Consider the following 17113-nt stretch of genomic DNA (forward strand, 5'->3'; position numbering starts at 1 on the left):
CCGTACTAAACAAGAACAGGTTATACTCCACAATACATGCAGCACTCTTCCCAGGAAATCTGCCAATGGACAGAGTGGCCCCTCCTGAGGAATCCTCATAGCCACCCACAGCACACTTAAACAGAGACATAAAAGTTATCCAAAGGGAGTTCATCCAAGGGTTTGTGAGAAACCCAAGACCACTTTAGCCTAATTAACAAAAGTAATTTGGTCTAGTGCACCTCTTTTTGAAAGTCTGAGCAAAAGGAACACCCCAGTAACCTAAAAGAGCTAGAACTGGAGCCACACAGTGTTCATAGTCATTTATACCATTGAATCACATACTCCTGAAAGGCAGGAGGAGTTAGAAACTGGGGAAACAGTCTACCAGAGATAGCATGTACATACTAGAGAAGTAAGAAAACTGAGAAAGAAAAGTATGAGTCTTCTTGATTAAAGAATAACATAGCCTTCCCCAGCTGCTTCTGAGAGTTTAATGAGGGCTCTCCATGGATTCACAGTAACCTCCCTCCCATTTGCTATCCAGATTTCTACTATTTATAAGGATACAAACCCTAACTAAAACATCAGACATCAGTATTATCCCAAGAACAATGCCAAAGATTAATATACCAATTAGGAATGAAGAAATTAAAAAATATGCAACAATTTTTTAATTAAAAGAAATTTTTTATTGGAAACAGGGTCTTTTGGGTTTTTTTACCCTTTTTTGTTTTGTTTTCTCGAGACAGGGTTTCTCTGTGTAACAGCCCTAGCAGTCCTGGAACTCACTCTGTAGACCAGGCTGGCCTCAAACTCACAGAGATCCACCTGCCTCTGCCTCCTAGGTGCTGGGATTAAAGGCATGTGTCACCACCGCCCAGCTTGGAATCAGGGTCTTACTATTAAATTATAGACTAGTGTGAAACTCACTTAATCTCCTATACTGGCTTCAAACTTGTGATGCTCCTGCCTCATATAAGGCTATAGCAACATAAAATAGGCTAGCTTCCCACTATCTTAGCAATACTTACAAATAATGGGATAAGAAATATGCAAATTTTGTGAATAATATACTTCTGTTAGCTATGTAAGATTCTTAAGAGGACTGCAAAGTTGTAACTAGAGTCTGGTAAGAGTTCTCAAGAATTTACTTAGGTATGAAATAGGGGTAAACACTCACTGACACAAAACAGTTTAATCGATGACGCTGATCCAGAGACTACACCCTAGAATTCATAATCCCCAAAAGTCAATGGCTAAAGGGATTGAGCATAGTGGCTTAACCCCAGTACTCAGAAAGCTAAGGTAAGGAAAGTAAGTTCAAGGCCAGCCTGAGCTACACAGCAAGGCCCAGCCTCAAAACAATAAATAAAGAAGGAAAGTATGTCTAAGTGGTAGACTAGATACTTAGTATGTGCAAACCCTAGTGCAATTCCTAGCACCAAATAAACAAAATGTTTAAAAAGAGGCTGGAGAGATGCTTAATGGTCAAGAGTGTATACTGCTCTTCCAGAAGACTGGAGTTTGGTTCCCAGCATCCGCATTGTGACTCACAACCTCCCATAACTCTATTTCTGTGGATATGATGCTTTCTTTTGGCATTTGAGAGTACCCAAATACACAGCATACACTCATATAGAGATACACACACATAAATATAAATAAAATTTTTTTAAAAAAAAATTAAAAGTGAATCCTAGATATATCTAAAATTTTTATTCTATTGAGCCAATGAGATGATTGTGGGCTAAAGCACTTGCCTACACTGGATGATGCAACCATGATAACTTAATTTCAATCCACAGGATCCACTTAAAGTAAGAGAACCAACTTTACAAGATTGGCTTTGGGGCTTCACACATGTTCCATGGCACATGTATCTGCATTCACACACACATCTTAATACACACACAATAAATAAATGTCATTTTTAAAAAAGAAATCACAGGAGAGGAGGGAGATTTACTCTTCTGTGAAACTTAAGGTCTACTTTTCAGTGAAATTTTAAACGAGGCTGCAAGAGGAGGGCACTGAGATCAAGACTGATGAACCAGTACTGACAGAGAGGAACATGGTGAAGTCTCTAAAGGTCTGACAAAGTCCTGGGAAAGACATCATCATCTAAGATACAACAAAACAAGTTTCTAGAGAGGGTTCCAGTAATAGCTGAGGGCAACCCAACCACACAGAAATGGAGAGCAGGAGATACACAATGCAGACATGCATCACAACGCAGACATGTATACTGTTCAGTTCAGCTCCATCCAATGGACTACACTTAGCACTCACATGACACATTCCAAAAGAAGCAGTGTGGCTCTTGCCCTAAAGCACTTACTGGGTAATGAACACATGAAACAACATGACAATACCTTAACATGTGCAAAAATCGAAACCATGTTTGTGCAACACACTCATTGTCCATTTCTGGAGGGATCAGATTGGCATCTTCATCAGGAACTTTAAATGGAGGAAATGAAGGGCCGTATGTAAAGCGAAGCAATCTGGAAAATAAAGCCACACACCACTTTCAGGATTTTGTTTTGGTGAAGTCTCTAAAGATTTGACAACAATACCTTTTGATAGTATTGAGGATTGAACCTAGCTCAAACATTCCAGTCAAGCACTCTAACACCGAGCTATTTTAATTTAATCTAATCCCAACCCACTTTAATATTTTGAGACAAGACCTCACAAAATTGCAGAAGTTGGCCATGAATTTCTGATCCTACCGTTTCTTCCTGATGAACAAAGGTTATAGTCCTGTACCATCAGGTTCTTCTACCAAATCCATTATTAGCAAGATTAAACATACATTCAACCAATACATGAGAAAATAGATTAAAGATACCTCAGCTACATGAAAACCCTGATTTGTAAAAATTATAAACTGCAAGGGATTTCCAGCTTTTAATTTATTAAACTTTATTTTATGTGCATTGGTATAATTGGTGTCAGGTTCTCTAGAACTGGATTTATAGACAGTTGTGAACTGCCATGTGGGTGCTGAGAATCAAACCTGGGTCTTCTGGAAAAGCAGTTAAGTCTTCTTAACTGCTGAGCCATCTCACCAGCCCTGATTTAAGCCAGGCGGTGGTGGCGCACGCCTTTAATCCCAGCACAGGAGGCAGAGACAGGCGGATCTTTGTGAGTGCGAGGCCAGCCTGGTCTACAAGAGCTAGTTCCAGGACAGGCTCCAAAGCTACAGAGAAACCCTGTCTCAAAAAACAAAAACAAAAAAAAGATGATTTAAACTTTTATCTGAAATACTCACACTATTTAACTTATTATTTATATTACTTGCAAATAATAAATTATGTATTTTTGTTATTGTACCTATATAATTACATCATTAAACATAGAAGTAGTATATAGATTATTTTTTTCCTGTTGTTTTGTTAGGAGAGTTGTGGGTTTTGTGTTGGTTTTGAGACAGGGTCTTACTATGTAGCTCTGGTTGATACGGAACTCAATATGGAGACCAGGCTGGACTCAAACTCAAGAGATCTGCGGGCTCCTTCCTCCTGAATGCTAGGATTAAAGGTGTATGCTACCACACCAATTTCTATTATTTTTTAAAAACTGATATCACTTTAAATCCTTCAATACAACTAAGGTATAATTCATTCACAACTTTACCTGAAGTTCAGAATTTAGTATTTATATGTTTAGACTATAGCACATTTTTATGAAGTAACATAAAAGTTAACTGAATTCAACAACTTAATCATTTACTTAATAGTCTATATGTACTAGGACTTTTCAAAGCCATTTGACTCAATTACTCTGTATCTAAGGATTTTATTTTAATAAAACATCAAAATATATATAAAGTATTCCTTCAATAAAATTTCTAAAGTAAAAAACATCAGAACAGCATATTTATAAAAATATGAAATTATTAAACTATGTAAACTATAAAGCTAACTAAAAATACAACCTCAAAAATTATTTACAAATAACTACAGGTAATTAAAATTACTTGAATCAGACATCAAATGAAAAACACAGGTAACAATAATACTATCTCAAATTGGGTTTTTGTTTTGTTTTTAATCATTTGTTTTTACTTTATGTGCATTGGTGTTTTCCCTACATGTATGTCTGTGTGAGGGTGTTGGATCCCTTGGGACTGGAGTTACAGACAATTGTAGTCTGCCACGTGGGTGTTGGGGATTCAACCCAGCCCTTTGCAAGAGCAGCCAATGCTTTTAACTACTGAGCTATCTTTCCAGCCCTGTTCTGTTTTTAATAAAAGGGAATTAAATGGAGAAAGTAAATTTAAAACACAGTTCTGTATATTTAAAAACATTTTTAAGGGCTGGAGAGATGGCTCAGTGGTTAAGAGTATTGTCTGCTCTTCCAAAGGTCCTGAGTTCAATTCCCAGCAACCACATGGTGGCTCACAACCATCTGTAATGAGGTCTGGTGCCCTCTTCTGGCCTGCAGGCATACATGCAGACAGAATATTGTATGCATAATAAATAAATATTTTAAAAAAATAAATAAAAACATTTTTAAGTGAGGGGATGTTTCTTTCACTCTACATTTTCCAGTTTTTCTATTATCAGCACATATAGGCTTTTGCATCAAAACTCATTAAAAGAAGACACAGTATTAGCCATCACCATGACATACCATGATGAGGGGATCAGAGGACAGCTCTGGAATCTGTTCTCTTCTTTCACCTTTACATGGGTTGTGGGGATTAAACTCAGGTTGTGAGGCATACACGACAAGTGCCTCTACCATGAGCCATCTCCCTGATTTCTTTCTTTTATATTGGCTCAGTCTATAAAGTACAATAATGATGGGTCCAGGTTTTTCAAAATACATTCCATGAACCCCATAAGACACAGAACCATAGAAGAATTGCCCCAAGGTCAGAAGGATGAGGAAGAAAATGACCTACCTGGAAGTAAGTGCACAGATGACCTTGCTCCACTGCTCCACCACAGCTGGGTGGTGCCTCCAGTTAGCCACCATCTCCTTGGCTGTCTTCCAATAAGGAGGTGTTGGGAAGCACCGGGTGCAAGCTAATAACCAAACTTCAAAAAGAACACCAATCAACTTCTCTGCTAGATTCTCAGCAATGCCACCTGGCCAATGAAAAGAAACATAACTTTGGTATACTTATTTTTAATGCGACTCATTCATTATACGGGAAAACTGATCAAAACTTAAATAGCTGTAATGTTAATATCAAGTTTCTGAATAACTAAATGGAGAAGCTTAGAAGCAAGCTCCTATGAAGGAATCACAGAGAATACCAATGACTACTTTTTGAGAATTTTCAAATTGCCCTGCTAGTTTTTAGTGCAGATCTTAAGGTTCCAGCTAGGGGAAGACAAAAGAAAGGAAAAGATGAATGCTAACAATGAGTGACCACTACAAGTCGCCTTTCATGCCAAGCACTTCACACATGACCACGTAATCTCTCATTTGTTTCTTCAGGACAGGTATTCGTAAATACCTATTAGCTTTTTGTTTAAAAACACAGTCCTGTAATGTAACTCAAGTTAACCTGGAACTTAACTATGTAGCAAAGGATAACCCTGAACTTCCAATCTTTCTGCTTCCATCTTTCCAGTACTGGGATTATATATCTGAGACACCTTTCGGTATGTCCCCACTCCATTCAGCTAATAAAAAAGGAATCAGAACAAATACCAAGGTCTTCCTGACTCCAAAGTTTGCAACAAAATGCTCCAGGTGCTTTAAGTTGCCCCTGACTGGAGAGCAACAAAAGGAAAGCTAAGCTATGGCACCAGACAAGGGCAAACCTTAAACAGAACCCAGAGCTGTCCTTCTAGTCAAAGTCTGAAACCAGAAAGGGAGGTGGACTTTACTTTGCACAGCTCAAGAAAGTAAAGTTAGGACTAGAAGAAAAAGTAATTAAAAGGTGCATACCAAACAAGCAAAAACCAAAGTTCCAATAATAAAGAACCCAAGGAGGAAGAAAGTTGCCTGACTCACACTTCTGAGATCAGTCACTGGCATGGGGAACCAATAGCGGAGAGCCAATGAAACAGTGCTGTGACTGGGAAGCTACTGTCCAAATGAGATAGTATTCCTATCGTGGGTCCTTTCCCACACTATAATTCCATGATTCCTTTTAAACATTTCCTTGGTCACTGCATTTATCTGACAACACAAGCATGCTAACTTATGTTAGTAGAGAGAATATCAAGAGAATTAGAACAACAGAACCTGGAACTCAAATATCAACTTATAGTTTATGCATAGTGTTTTAATATGCAAAGGAGGGCTTCTGAAATGCTGCAAAAGTAAATAAAACTAGAGGCTTTTAATGGCCAGCTAATAAAGGTCATACTTCCAAAGCAAACACCTTAAGATTTTGAAGGTTTTATTTGCCAAACAAGATGTTTTGTGGGCTGGAGGTAGAGCTCAGTCATAGTGGTTAAGTGTTTGGCATGGGCAAGGCCTTGGGCCATTTCTTTAAGTACCTCAGGGTGAAAAAACAAGATATTTCACTATCATCACCATCAAGTTTTTATACTTTACTTTGATAACAACTTTTTCATCTAGTACATTATCTATAGATCCTAATTTAGCATTTTCTGTTTCCTATAAAGGTTCTATACTACACAGAACAAGCTATTATTCCTATCCTTCTCCAACATGTTTAATTACAAGTCCTTCTCTACATTAGCAAAATACAACACTGAAGGTAAAATAACTTAGACACATACTAACTTTTTTGTTTTGTTTTTTGAGACAGGCTGTCCTGGAACTCACTCTGTAGACCTGGCTGGCCTTGAGCCCAGAGATCCACCTGCCTCTGCCTCCTGAGTGCTGCGATTAAAGGTACGTGTCACCACTGCCTCACTTTTTTCGTTTTTAAGGCAGGGTCTCACTATGTCACCCTAGCTGGCCTGGAACTCACTATGTAGATCACGATGGTCTTGAACTCACAGATCCATCTACCTCTGCCTCCTGAGCTCTGGGATTAAAGGCATGTGACACTACAGCCAGCCCACATTGTGTCTTTCCAGTATAAATTGGTAACTTGGTTTGTCAATAGTTTTACCAAAATTTAAAAATTCCACTGAGTCTATCACTCACTAAGTTTAAATGAGAACTATATTTGGAGTTAAAAAATATAAGGGGAAAAAGTTCATTAACAAACCTTGAACAGTTGGTGGGGCCAGAAGTATGTCATTAATTTGCAGAAGAAACAACAGTAAGACTTCCCAGGTTTCTCGAGCCATGATGGATGACTCACGGGCCAGTTTCTGAATGGCTCTCAGAACCTGTAAGCATAGTCGGATCTGACTGGAGCCCTGTTCCTGTCTGAAGAAGACAGACAGATATCACTGACAGGCCTGGAAGAGAGACAGCAACAGCCAAAGAACAGGAACTTACTGACGCAGAACAGTGGTCCAATGACATTGCCTAAACATCAGTGGACAGGGCTAAGCACAACTCTCCTCAGTTACAGCTAGTTTTCCCCACTGCTCACGTCAGCACCCTGGGAGCTCCACCTACCTCTCCTGTGAGAAATTAGCTTCTGTGAGAAAAGAGAAAAACTAGAATGTACACTTCACCTCTGGATTTTCTTTCTGAAATGTGTCTGGCACATAATAGCAGATATTTAACTAATTTCTGCTAGATGAGTACATAGAGCAGAAAAGTCCTTATATTCTTTTTCAATTTTCTGAAAAACACATTCACAAGAATTCTTCAAGTGTTTACAGTTTTCACAATTACTCTAAAGCTGATATCTGTTATAAGGCTCAAGGGCATGTCCAAAATTGACAAGACATGTCAGCATTTCCTCAGAGAAGAGCACTTGCTACTACTGCTCTAATAAAAACACAGGCATTCCAAAGGGATCCAAGGGTTCCTCAAACAATAGGTACAAAATTCTCTTTAGTCTGTAGGACATTTTTGCTCAAGAAAAGACTTGCTGGGTGAAGTGGGGGCACATGTCTCTAATATCAGCACTAGGGAGGCAGAGGCAAGTGGATCTCTATGAGTTCAAGGCCAGCCTGGTCTACAGAGTGAATTCCAGGACAGCCAGAGCTATATAGTTAAGACCATGTCTTGAAAGACAGAGAGGGGATGGGGGGAAACAACTGTTCCATAAAATAGGTAGAAGAGAAGCTAGAGAATCCAGGGCCTAGTAGCCCTTGCCTCAATTTCTAAGATGTCCCACCTGAGAATTTCAAGAATGGCTTTAATTACTGATGAGCTGGCATCCCGCTTTCTCATGATAAACTCAACACAATACTGATATAAACTCTAAAGTCAAGTTTCTATAAATTGTGACTTAACGCAAAAAGCTGGAGTGTCCTAAAAGAATGTCAGCAGATCATCTACTCCTAAAACTCCCACTCCTTAAGCCTTAGCCATGACCCAGAAAACTGGATCCTACCTTAAAGTTGCAGACAAATGATACATCTAAATAACTAAATGTTCCCTAAAGAAGTCAAAGCTGGACCAGAGAGATGGCTCAATAGGCATGATCATTCACTGTACAATCATAAAAGGACCTAAGTTCAAACCCTAAGGACTTAAGTTTGAATCCTTAGCACCCACAAAGAAAGCTGGGCATGGCTGTGTATACCTGTAACCCCAATACTATATAGGGTGAAGACAGTGGATTCTGGAAGCCAGGCAACTTAGCTGAAATAGCAAGTTTCTGGTTCACAAAAGTCCCTGTCTCAGGGGAATAAGGCAAAGTAATAAAGGAAGACACCCAATTTCCTCCTCTGACCTCTGGAGGTGGGTGCACTCACATTTATGCATGCATCAAACATATGGAGAGGCAGGTGTCCATTCCATTCCACATTCATCTAAAGGTGAAACTAGTCCACAAATCACCATACAGAACTTGACTACACCTGCCTTTGTAACACTATTTTTTATTTACTTACTTATTTTTATGCAGGCATTCTGCCTGTTTGTGTACCAAGTATTTACATTGCCCACAGAGCCAGAAGAATGCATTAGATACTCTGGATGAGAGTTACAGATGGTTGTGAGTCACCATGTGGAGGTGCTAGGATCAAACCCAGGTCTTCTAGAAGAGCAGTCAGTGTACTTAACTGCTGAGCCATCTCCCAAGCACCTTTGTAAGTAAAGTTCTTGTTTCTTAATTTAATAGTCTATGACCACAGAGTTGAGGAGTTACACCACCATATGGCCTGTAATATAGGAAACTTTCACTAGCTAGCTTTTTACAAAAACAAAATTATGGATCACTGCTTTAAGAGACATGTACACATGGATGAAGGACTACATTTCTTATAGTGCAGTATAGCTAAGCAATTAAAACTACAATCAATTTGAAGAGATAGTATATTCTTCACTCAATTATGAAAAAAATACCAGACAAAAATACAAAAGAGAAAGTCACATTAACTTAATCTCTAGCAAAAGGTTAAGGCAGTTTCCTCCATTTTGAGTCAGTTTATATAAAAAGAACTAAGTCAGCTCTGATAACAATTTGATGAACTATCTATTAAATTTTTTAAACTGAAACTTCTAGCAGTTGAAGATTATATCAGAAGTTCCAATATACAGCACTGAAAACATTCACCTAATCTTCATATACTATCACTGGCCAAGAGAACTCTATTACTTAAATCAGTGCCTTTCAGAATTCACTGACCTGTATGCACACACACTCCTGAGGAACAAATAGTAAAAAAATTTATAGTCATACTTTTCAAGAGGGAAAAGTAAAAACAAAAGCACAATTTATCCAAACGCCATTACTGTTTTTCAGCAATACAAACCCAGAATTAAAAGATGGTAAAGTGAAAGAGATGAGAGAGACATAGGGACTAACTTTCAAACAGGATCATTTCATACATACAGTGAAAAATACTGTAAATCAATTCTGATGGGATGTCAAAAAAAGATCTGTATCTTTTTAGAGGAGCCTGTTTAGCTGGAAATAAACATTTCCTGTTGTTTCCATTTAAGGTCAATGAATACAAGCAACAAACATTTAATCCATATTTAAACCCAGCACTGCATTATATTTAGTGTAGATGCCCCCCAAATACAGAAGGCCAGCTGAGTTCCTGTCTTCAAGTTGGTTAGATGGAAAACAAAACAAGTTAAAGGATATGGAAAAAACAATGAGCGATAAGAGAGTAAGATGGGAAATACCAAGCGAATTCCAAGGAGGTGTGACCACAGAGGGGTTGTGTGATCATGTAAGGATTCTAAGACAGAATTGACCGGAAACCACGAAGAGTGAGTTAGACAAGCAATAGACAAGGGAGAAAGAAAATGACAGGAGGACGGGTGAAGACAGGAAAGAGCTTTGAGGGCACTTAGGGGAATGTTTACAAGTCTGACTACAAAGTAAGACTCATACAAAATCAGCTGTGGCTAGTCTAGTTAGGGCCAGAAGGCCCTAGATGGCACTTTTTATGGGGGAGTTTATATCTGACCCACAGAACAGAGTTCTAACAGACTTCTCTTTTTCAATTTGGATTTTCTAAAACAAAAACTTCCTTCTAAATTTACAAAGCTAAAAAATTTAAATTTAAAGAGCTGGTTTTTGAGTAATTCAAAGTCCTTCAGACAGACTGAAAGCGCTAGCAAAAACTTTTCCAAAAGGAGATGAGCCCCACAGCCTCTTTGACAAGCACAAAACAGCCGAAAACACTCATGAACTGGTGGGAAACTACTGCTTTCATTTTATTATTATTTTTACACACATATTTCTGTATTTCTCAAAGATCTGCCATAGGTTATACACATTTCTCAGTGACACTAAGGATGGAACCCACAGCTCTTGGGTATGCAGGTAAATAGTCTGACTGAGCTGTAGCTTTAGCCTCAGAATGTAATATTCTTTTGTTATTTGTTTTTGCTTTTTAAAACCGGTCTCTCTATTAGCCCTGGCAATCCTGGAACTCACTCTACAGAACAGGCTTGCCTCCAGCTCACAGAGATCCACTTGATTCTGCCTTATGAATTTTGGGATTAAATGCAGGAGTCACCACACAGGGTTGGAATGTAACATTCTTAACAATTAGGAAAAAAAATCAAGTAAGATAAATAACTTGCATTTTGGCATTTAACACCTTTGCCTCAGAAGATGGAGAAGAAATTAATAACAAACTTTCAAGGGTAATCTTTTTGTTTATCATAAATATCTGTAAATTCCAGTTTGCTAACCAAATGTTAGGGCACACAGGTTTAATCCCAGCACTTGGGAGATGTAGGCCTGCAGTCTCTATGAGTTCAAGGTCAGCTTGACCTACTTAGTGAGTTTCAGGCCAAGGATATACAGTAAAACTTAATCTCAAAAAAATATCCAACTTCTTTATTTCTTTTTTCTTTTTAGTTAGCTCGCTTATTTAAAGGAGATTTTAAACTTTATTTCAAACTTTTAATTTCAAAATTTTACACTTGTATATATGTGGGGTGGGGGTGGATATTTACATGCATGTCACTCATGTGAAAGTCGGGGGACAACTGGCAGCAGTCAGTTTTCTCCTTCTTCCAAGTAGACTCCAAGAATTGAACTCAGGTCATCAGGCTTGGTGACAAGCATCTTTACCCACTGACCTATCTCATCAGTCTTTTTTGGTTTCTTTAAGACAGTATCCCATGATGTAGTTCAGGTTGGTGGTATTCAACTACTTCTGTAGACAAGGCTATCTTCAACTCCTGATCTTGACTCCACCTCTAAAGTGCTGGGATTATAGGCATGAGCCACCATGCCTGGCCTGTTTGCTTAATTCTATGCTTTCATACACTACAGGGTTATTTAAGGGAAGAACAGTTGCTTTGGTTGTATGTGGAAACAAGAATTATGATATAACAAAAATCTGCACAAGTTGGGTGTATTTTTAAATATTTAATTGGTGTGCATGTGTATGCATATATACCGTGAAGTACACGTGAAGGTCAGAGGACATCCACAAGTGTCCTTCTCTCCTTCCACCATATGGGTCCCAGAGATCAAACTCTGATCACTGGGCTTAGTGGCCAGCACCTTTAACCTTAACCACTGAGTCATTACGCGAGTCCCCCCACAACCCCCAAAAAAAAGTTTAACAAGGGACAGAAATATGTCACCATCACCATATTTTAATATCCAACATCTAGAGTTCACTAACAAGGCCAAAAAGTATTTAAAATAAAAATACATCTATTAAAAATTGTGGTAAATCCAAGAGTGGTAGAACACACCTATAATCTCAGAACTCAAAAGACTAAGACAGGAGGATTATAAATTTGGCTCAATATGGACTACATAGAACGTTCAAGACCAGTCTGGGCTACACAATGAGACGTCATCTCAAAAAAAAAAAAAAAAAAAAAAAAAAAAAGCAAAAACCTCCTGTGAAACATTATGTAACCCTATCTACTTTAGTCATATTAACCGAATCCATAAGTGAATGAGTAAAGTTCAAAGGACGAACAATAAAATCAGCATCTATATTTAATAAAGTAACATTTACAAATACTTTATTATTATCTTAGTAATGACCATATAGGTATAACTTACCTTGGTACAAAAAGATTTTGTAGGTGCTTTAATATACTTTGAACATATAGATTAGGCTCTTTACTAACTGGTAATGGAATAGAATCTTTAGGCAATACCAAAGCCATAATCCAATCTGTATATACATCAACACAATATTTTACAGTCTCTCCATCCAATGGTAGGGTCAATCCATAGCAAATTACTTCCATAGTCCATTTTACCTAAGCAAAGGAAAACATTCACAAAGAATATAGATCTTTATATGTATTTCACTAGATTAGTTTAAAATATAACATCTCCTAGTACCCAGATGCTTTAAGTTGAAAATACAGTCATCTCAACAAATACATCAAATTTATTCTAGACACGTACTTTCTATGTATTAGACATATTCATGTCATACTTTTCAAGCAAATTTCAGGAGAAAGTAAATTCATTATTTTTAAATATTAAGCCTATACACGCTTTTACCCTTTTGATATCATTACCATTCACTCTATGAAATGATCTTTTCAATTTTCTACAGATACTGGGAATAGAATAGAAAATGTAGAATTTGCTCGATTTGCATATGTAAATATGTATCATTTAAAAAATCAAATATATAAATTTAATAACATTTCATCCTCAGATTATGCAATAGGAACAAATGACAGGAAGGAAGATGAATCATTCAACTTATTATACAACTTGTTTTCTCTGTCAAAAAAACACTAAAATGGACAGGTAAGCACACACACAGGTAAAGAGGGATTGAATGGGTAAGGTCTTAACCAGGCATCTAGCTGTACGTACTTAAACTGACCACCTGAAACACTTACTTGTTTGTGCTGTGAATAATAAGATGCTAAGAGAAAGAAAAAAATCTCCCAATTTGGAAAAAAAAATGAAATTATATTCTTAGATACCAAAGCCTAGAAAATTTAAGTGAATTCCAGACAAAAATCTGGGACAAATACTAAGTAGATGATCAGTAAACACTTAACAAAAAGGATGCATGATCACTGAGAACCAGCCTGCTCAAAAAGACCCAGATAAACTTCACTAAGCCTTACTTTGAAGAGAGCAACAACTACACAGTCTTTGCAGTTAAAAACAGTATCTTCATAAATGTCACCACCACAATAACCTTGGCTTAACAGGGTAAACGGGCCTCATTTCACATATCAAAAAAATAAAATTTAGGATGTTTAAATAATTGAGCACACCACTGGTTTACAAATAGTGAAGCTGAAGAAAACCCTTATCTTCAATAAGAAACATAAACCTAGTTTTCAAACCACCAGTTTTGAAGTGTTTCACCAATCCACTAGCGAATGTTTCTGGAATAGGGGTATCCTATGGGTTATAGAATGGCCAGATTTATAAGCAATCAAAATACTATACAAGACAGTATCAGGATAGTGGTTCTGAAATTTTGGGGGGGAAATGAGGCCACTAGCTTACCAAAGGCTATACCAAGTTCCAGTTGTGGTTGCTGTGTGGGGAACTAGAAGTGTGAGCCTTTTCTACTTTGTCTGAAGGTCAAGGAGTTTGAGTTTATTTTTACTCTTTCAAAGTTGTTGACAACAGGTGTGGCTACAAAACGAGACGTCCTGACCCAGGGTGTGGTTACTTGTGTTTTGGACGTTAAGGTGGTTCATACAAATGGATCTGTTCCACTCTGACCAAAGGTCAGAGAATTCAAGCACACTCCTGTGCTCCTTCATTTAAAATAGGAGGCTTGACAGAGGGAGTGGCCACCTACAGGGTACGTGGTCTAGAGTATATCCTACCCAAACACCAAATGCTTTACTCAGGAAATAATGGCTTGATGTCTCAAGTATTGAAACAAATAACTGTTCTGGTTGTCCTTTGTGTCATGTTAAAGCAGTCTTTTGCCTTCTCCCCCCCTTTTGTATTGGGGTATAAAAGCATATGAAAATTAAACTCAGAACTCAGAACTATCCTATTCAGTACTATCCTATGTCTCTGTTCCTCCCACCTAGTATTTCTAATCCTCATACCCCTACCCTGGAATGTATAATCCCACCGTGGCCGGACCACGACAAAAGTCACCACAAAAGGTGATTTATGACACTGCTGCTGTTTTGTGGTGCTAGGGATTAAACCCAGGGTCCAAAGCACAGCAGGGAAGCACTCTACTCACGAGCTACACCACCAGCCTATCTTGTCAAAATTCTTATTTAGGGGGCTGGAGAGATGGCTCAGTGGTTAAGAGCATTGCCTGCTCTTCCAAAGGTCCTGAGTTCAATTCCCAGCAACCACATGGTGGCTCACAACCATCTGTAATGAGATCTGGTGCCCTCTTCTGGCCTGCAGACATACACACAGAGAGAATATTGTATATATAACAAATAAATAAATAAATATTTTAAAAAAAATTTAAAAAAAATCTTATTTAGGTGGTTGATGCTGCATGGGAGGCAGAGGCAAGTGGATCTTTGCAAGTCAAGTCCAGTCTGGTCTACAAAGTGAATTTTAGGCTAGCCAAGAACATACAGTGAAACTTTGTCACAAAAAAAGGGCGGGGGGAGGGGTCATGAGAACAGACCGAAAAAGCCTGTATAAGCTCTACATAATCCTTCTTAGGACCGAGTTCTAAACTTTCAGAGAATCACACCATTCTCAGGGTTCCTTTTAAACTTCCCACTGAGGTTTAATGTCATCTTAGTGCCCTGACACCATGAACAGAAAACTATCTCCCTGACAAGGTATCCCAAGATCCCTTTGGACAGCAAGTTTAGGAATAGCAATTCCAAACCCAGTTCCAACTACCTGGTCTTCTGCAGCACTTGAACCCTGAAGTCAGGCTAAAACAGTCAGAGTGAGGGACACAGGAGAGCTCAATCTCAGAACATATGTGTAGCCAGAAAATCTGACCTAAGTGAGGCTTTCAGTCAGTGGCTACTTATAAACAGAGAGGGGAACTATGCTGACTAGTTTTATATCAACTTGACACAAGCTATATAGTGTGTCATATTCACAGAGGGAACCTTGGTTGAGAAATGTTTCCATAAGTCTGGGCTGTAAGCAAGCCTGTGGAACATTTTCTTAATTTGTGATTGATAGGAGAGGGCCCACCTCTGGGGGTGGTGCCACCCCTAGGCTGGTGGTCCCAGGTTCTGTAGAAAAGTATGCTGAGTAAGCCATGATGAGCAAGTCAGTGAGCAGCATTCCTCCAGGTTCCTGCCCTGTTTGAGTTCCAGCCTTGGTTTTCCTCAATGGACTGTGGCTCTGGATATGCAGGCCAAATAAACTCTTTCTTCTTCAAGTTGTTTTTGGCCATGTGTTTCATCACAACAAGAATATCCCTAACTAGAACAGGAACTTCCAAACAGAAACAAAAATCTGAAGACTGAGCCTAGGGCTTAAGAGTCTGACACATGACTCTCTGTCTTGACCACTTAGCTCAAATGGAGAACTAGGTGTGGCTAGTGTGAAACATCAGCAGCAAAAAGGTAAAAGCCCTTCTTTATATATCTCTCATAGGCCCCAAGTCCCAGCATGCAACTCAAATGAGATAAAAACTAGAACTCACTATATCAGGCAGCAATCCATTAAAAAGTCAGCATGGTAATAGTGCATACTGCTCCTGCAGAAGACCCAAGTTTGATACCCATCAACCAGGCCCTATGCTCACAACTGCCCCTAACTCCAGCTGCAAAAGGATCCAACAACACTAACTTCCACAGGCACAGACTTACATACGTATACAAAATTAACAATAATAAAACCATTGCTAACTATTTTTAAAAGGTCAACACTAAATAAAATTTTTAATGAACAATTCATATTTTCATACAATAGAATGAAATAAAGAAACACTTACTTCTTTGTCAGTTTTTAACAAACTCTCACTACCAGACACTGAAGAGGTACCTAATGCCTGCCCAAGAGGACGGACCACTGCATTCGCCACCTCTCGCCCAACACTCTCTGGATAGCTGTGTAGCACACTGGTATGGCCTTGATCATTCTGAATCACCAAATGCAGTGACCGCCACTCAGAGTACATTGTGCCGCTAAAGTACTATCCAAATGGCACCTGAAAAGACAAAATGGACATGCATGTCAAATTATGCTTATTGCTAATATAAAAAAAAAGTAAAAAATTTATATAAGGCACATAATAAAATGGGCTGCAACACATTAATTCTAAAAAATAAACTGTTTTGGAAAAAGAAAAACTGTATCTAGAGAGGCTGAAGAGATGGCTCAGAGGTTAGGAGTGCTTTCTACTCTTCCAGAGAACCTGAGTTCAATCTGCAGCACCTGCATCAGTGGTTCCCTTCCCATAGCTTCAGTTTAAGGGAATCCAATGCCCTCTTCTGGTCTCTACAAGCACCTGCATTCCCGTGTACATACCCCCACACAGATACACACAAGCACGAAGAAGTAAATATAAATATAAATAAATTGTAAAGCATTATCTAAGTGTTTTGAGCTATTGTGAGATCAGGTGACAAGATGGACCCTGAGAGGTAGTTGAATGAGCACCTAGACAACAGAGTTCCTCTGCTTCTGAGTGAATTCAAGGCCAGCCTAGGCAGTTTAGTAAGACCTGTCTCAAAAAACATTAAGTAAAAGGAGAGATTGAGAATATACACCAATGACAGAATACTTGCCTCAAATGCTAATGCCCTA

General features: G+C 38.5%; 1 protein-coding gene across 13 annotated transcripts in view; it reads right to left on the bottom strand.

The window, feature by feature from the left end:
• The window catches only part of Ralgapb (Ral GTPase activating protein non-catalytic subunit beta), a 92587-nt gene that overhangs the window by 63804 nt on the left and 11670 nt on the right, over positions 1-17113 (bottom strand). For 12 of the 13 annotated variants that reach the window (XM_041670041.1, XM_041670040.1, XM_041670037.1 and 9 more), the window contains exons 2-6: positions 16299-16514; positions 12485-12687; positions 7133-7296; positions 4895-5081; positions 2355-2486 (exon numbers count right to left, since the gene is read on the bottom strand). In XM_041670041.1, the coding sequence (XP_041525975.1) occupies positions 2355-2486; positions 4895-5081; positions 7133-7296; positions 12485-12687; positions 16299-16484 (872 nt within the window). In that variant the 5' untranslated portion in view covers positions 16485-16514. Of the gene's footprint in view, positions 1-2354; positions 2487-4894; positions 5082-7132; positions 7329-12484; positions 12688-16298; positions 16515-17113 lie in introns of those variants that run through there. The other variant, XM_041670042.1, reaches the window with a different exon arrangement.

Source organism: Microtus oregoni, unplaced genomic scaffold, assembly GCF_018167655.1.
Source record: "Microtus oregoni isolate MIOR12 unplaced genomic scaffold, Mior012 000020F_ref0000438, whole genome shotgun sequence".
In the NCBI taxonomy this organism is placed as follows: domain Eukaryota; kingdom Metazoa; phylum Chordata; class Mammalia; order Rodentia; family Cricetidae; genus Microtus; species Microtus oregoni.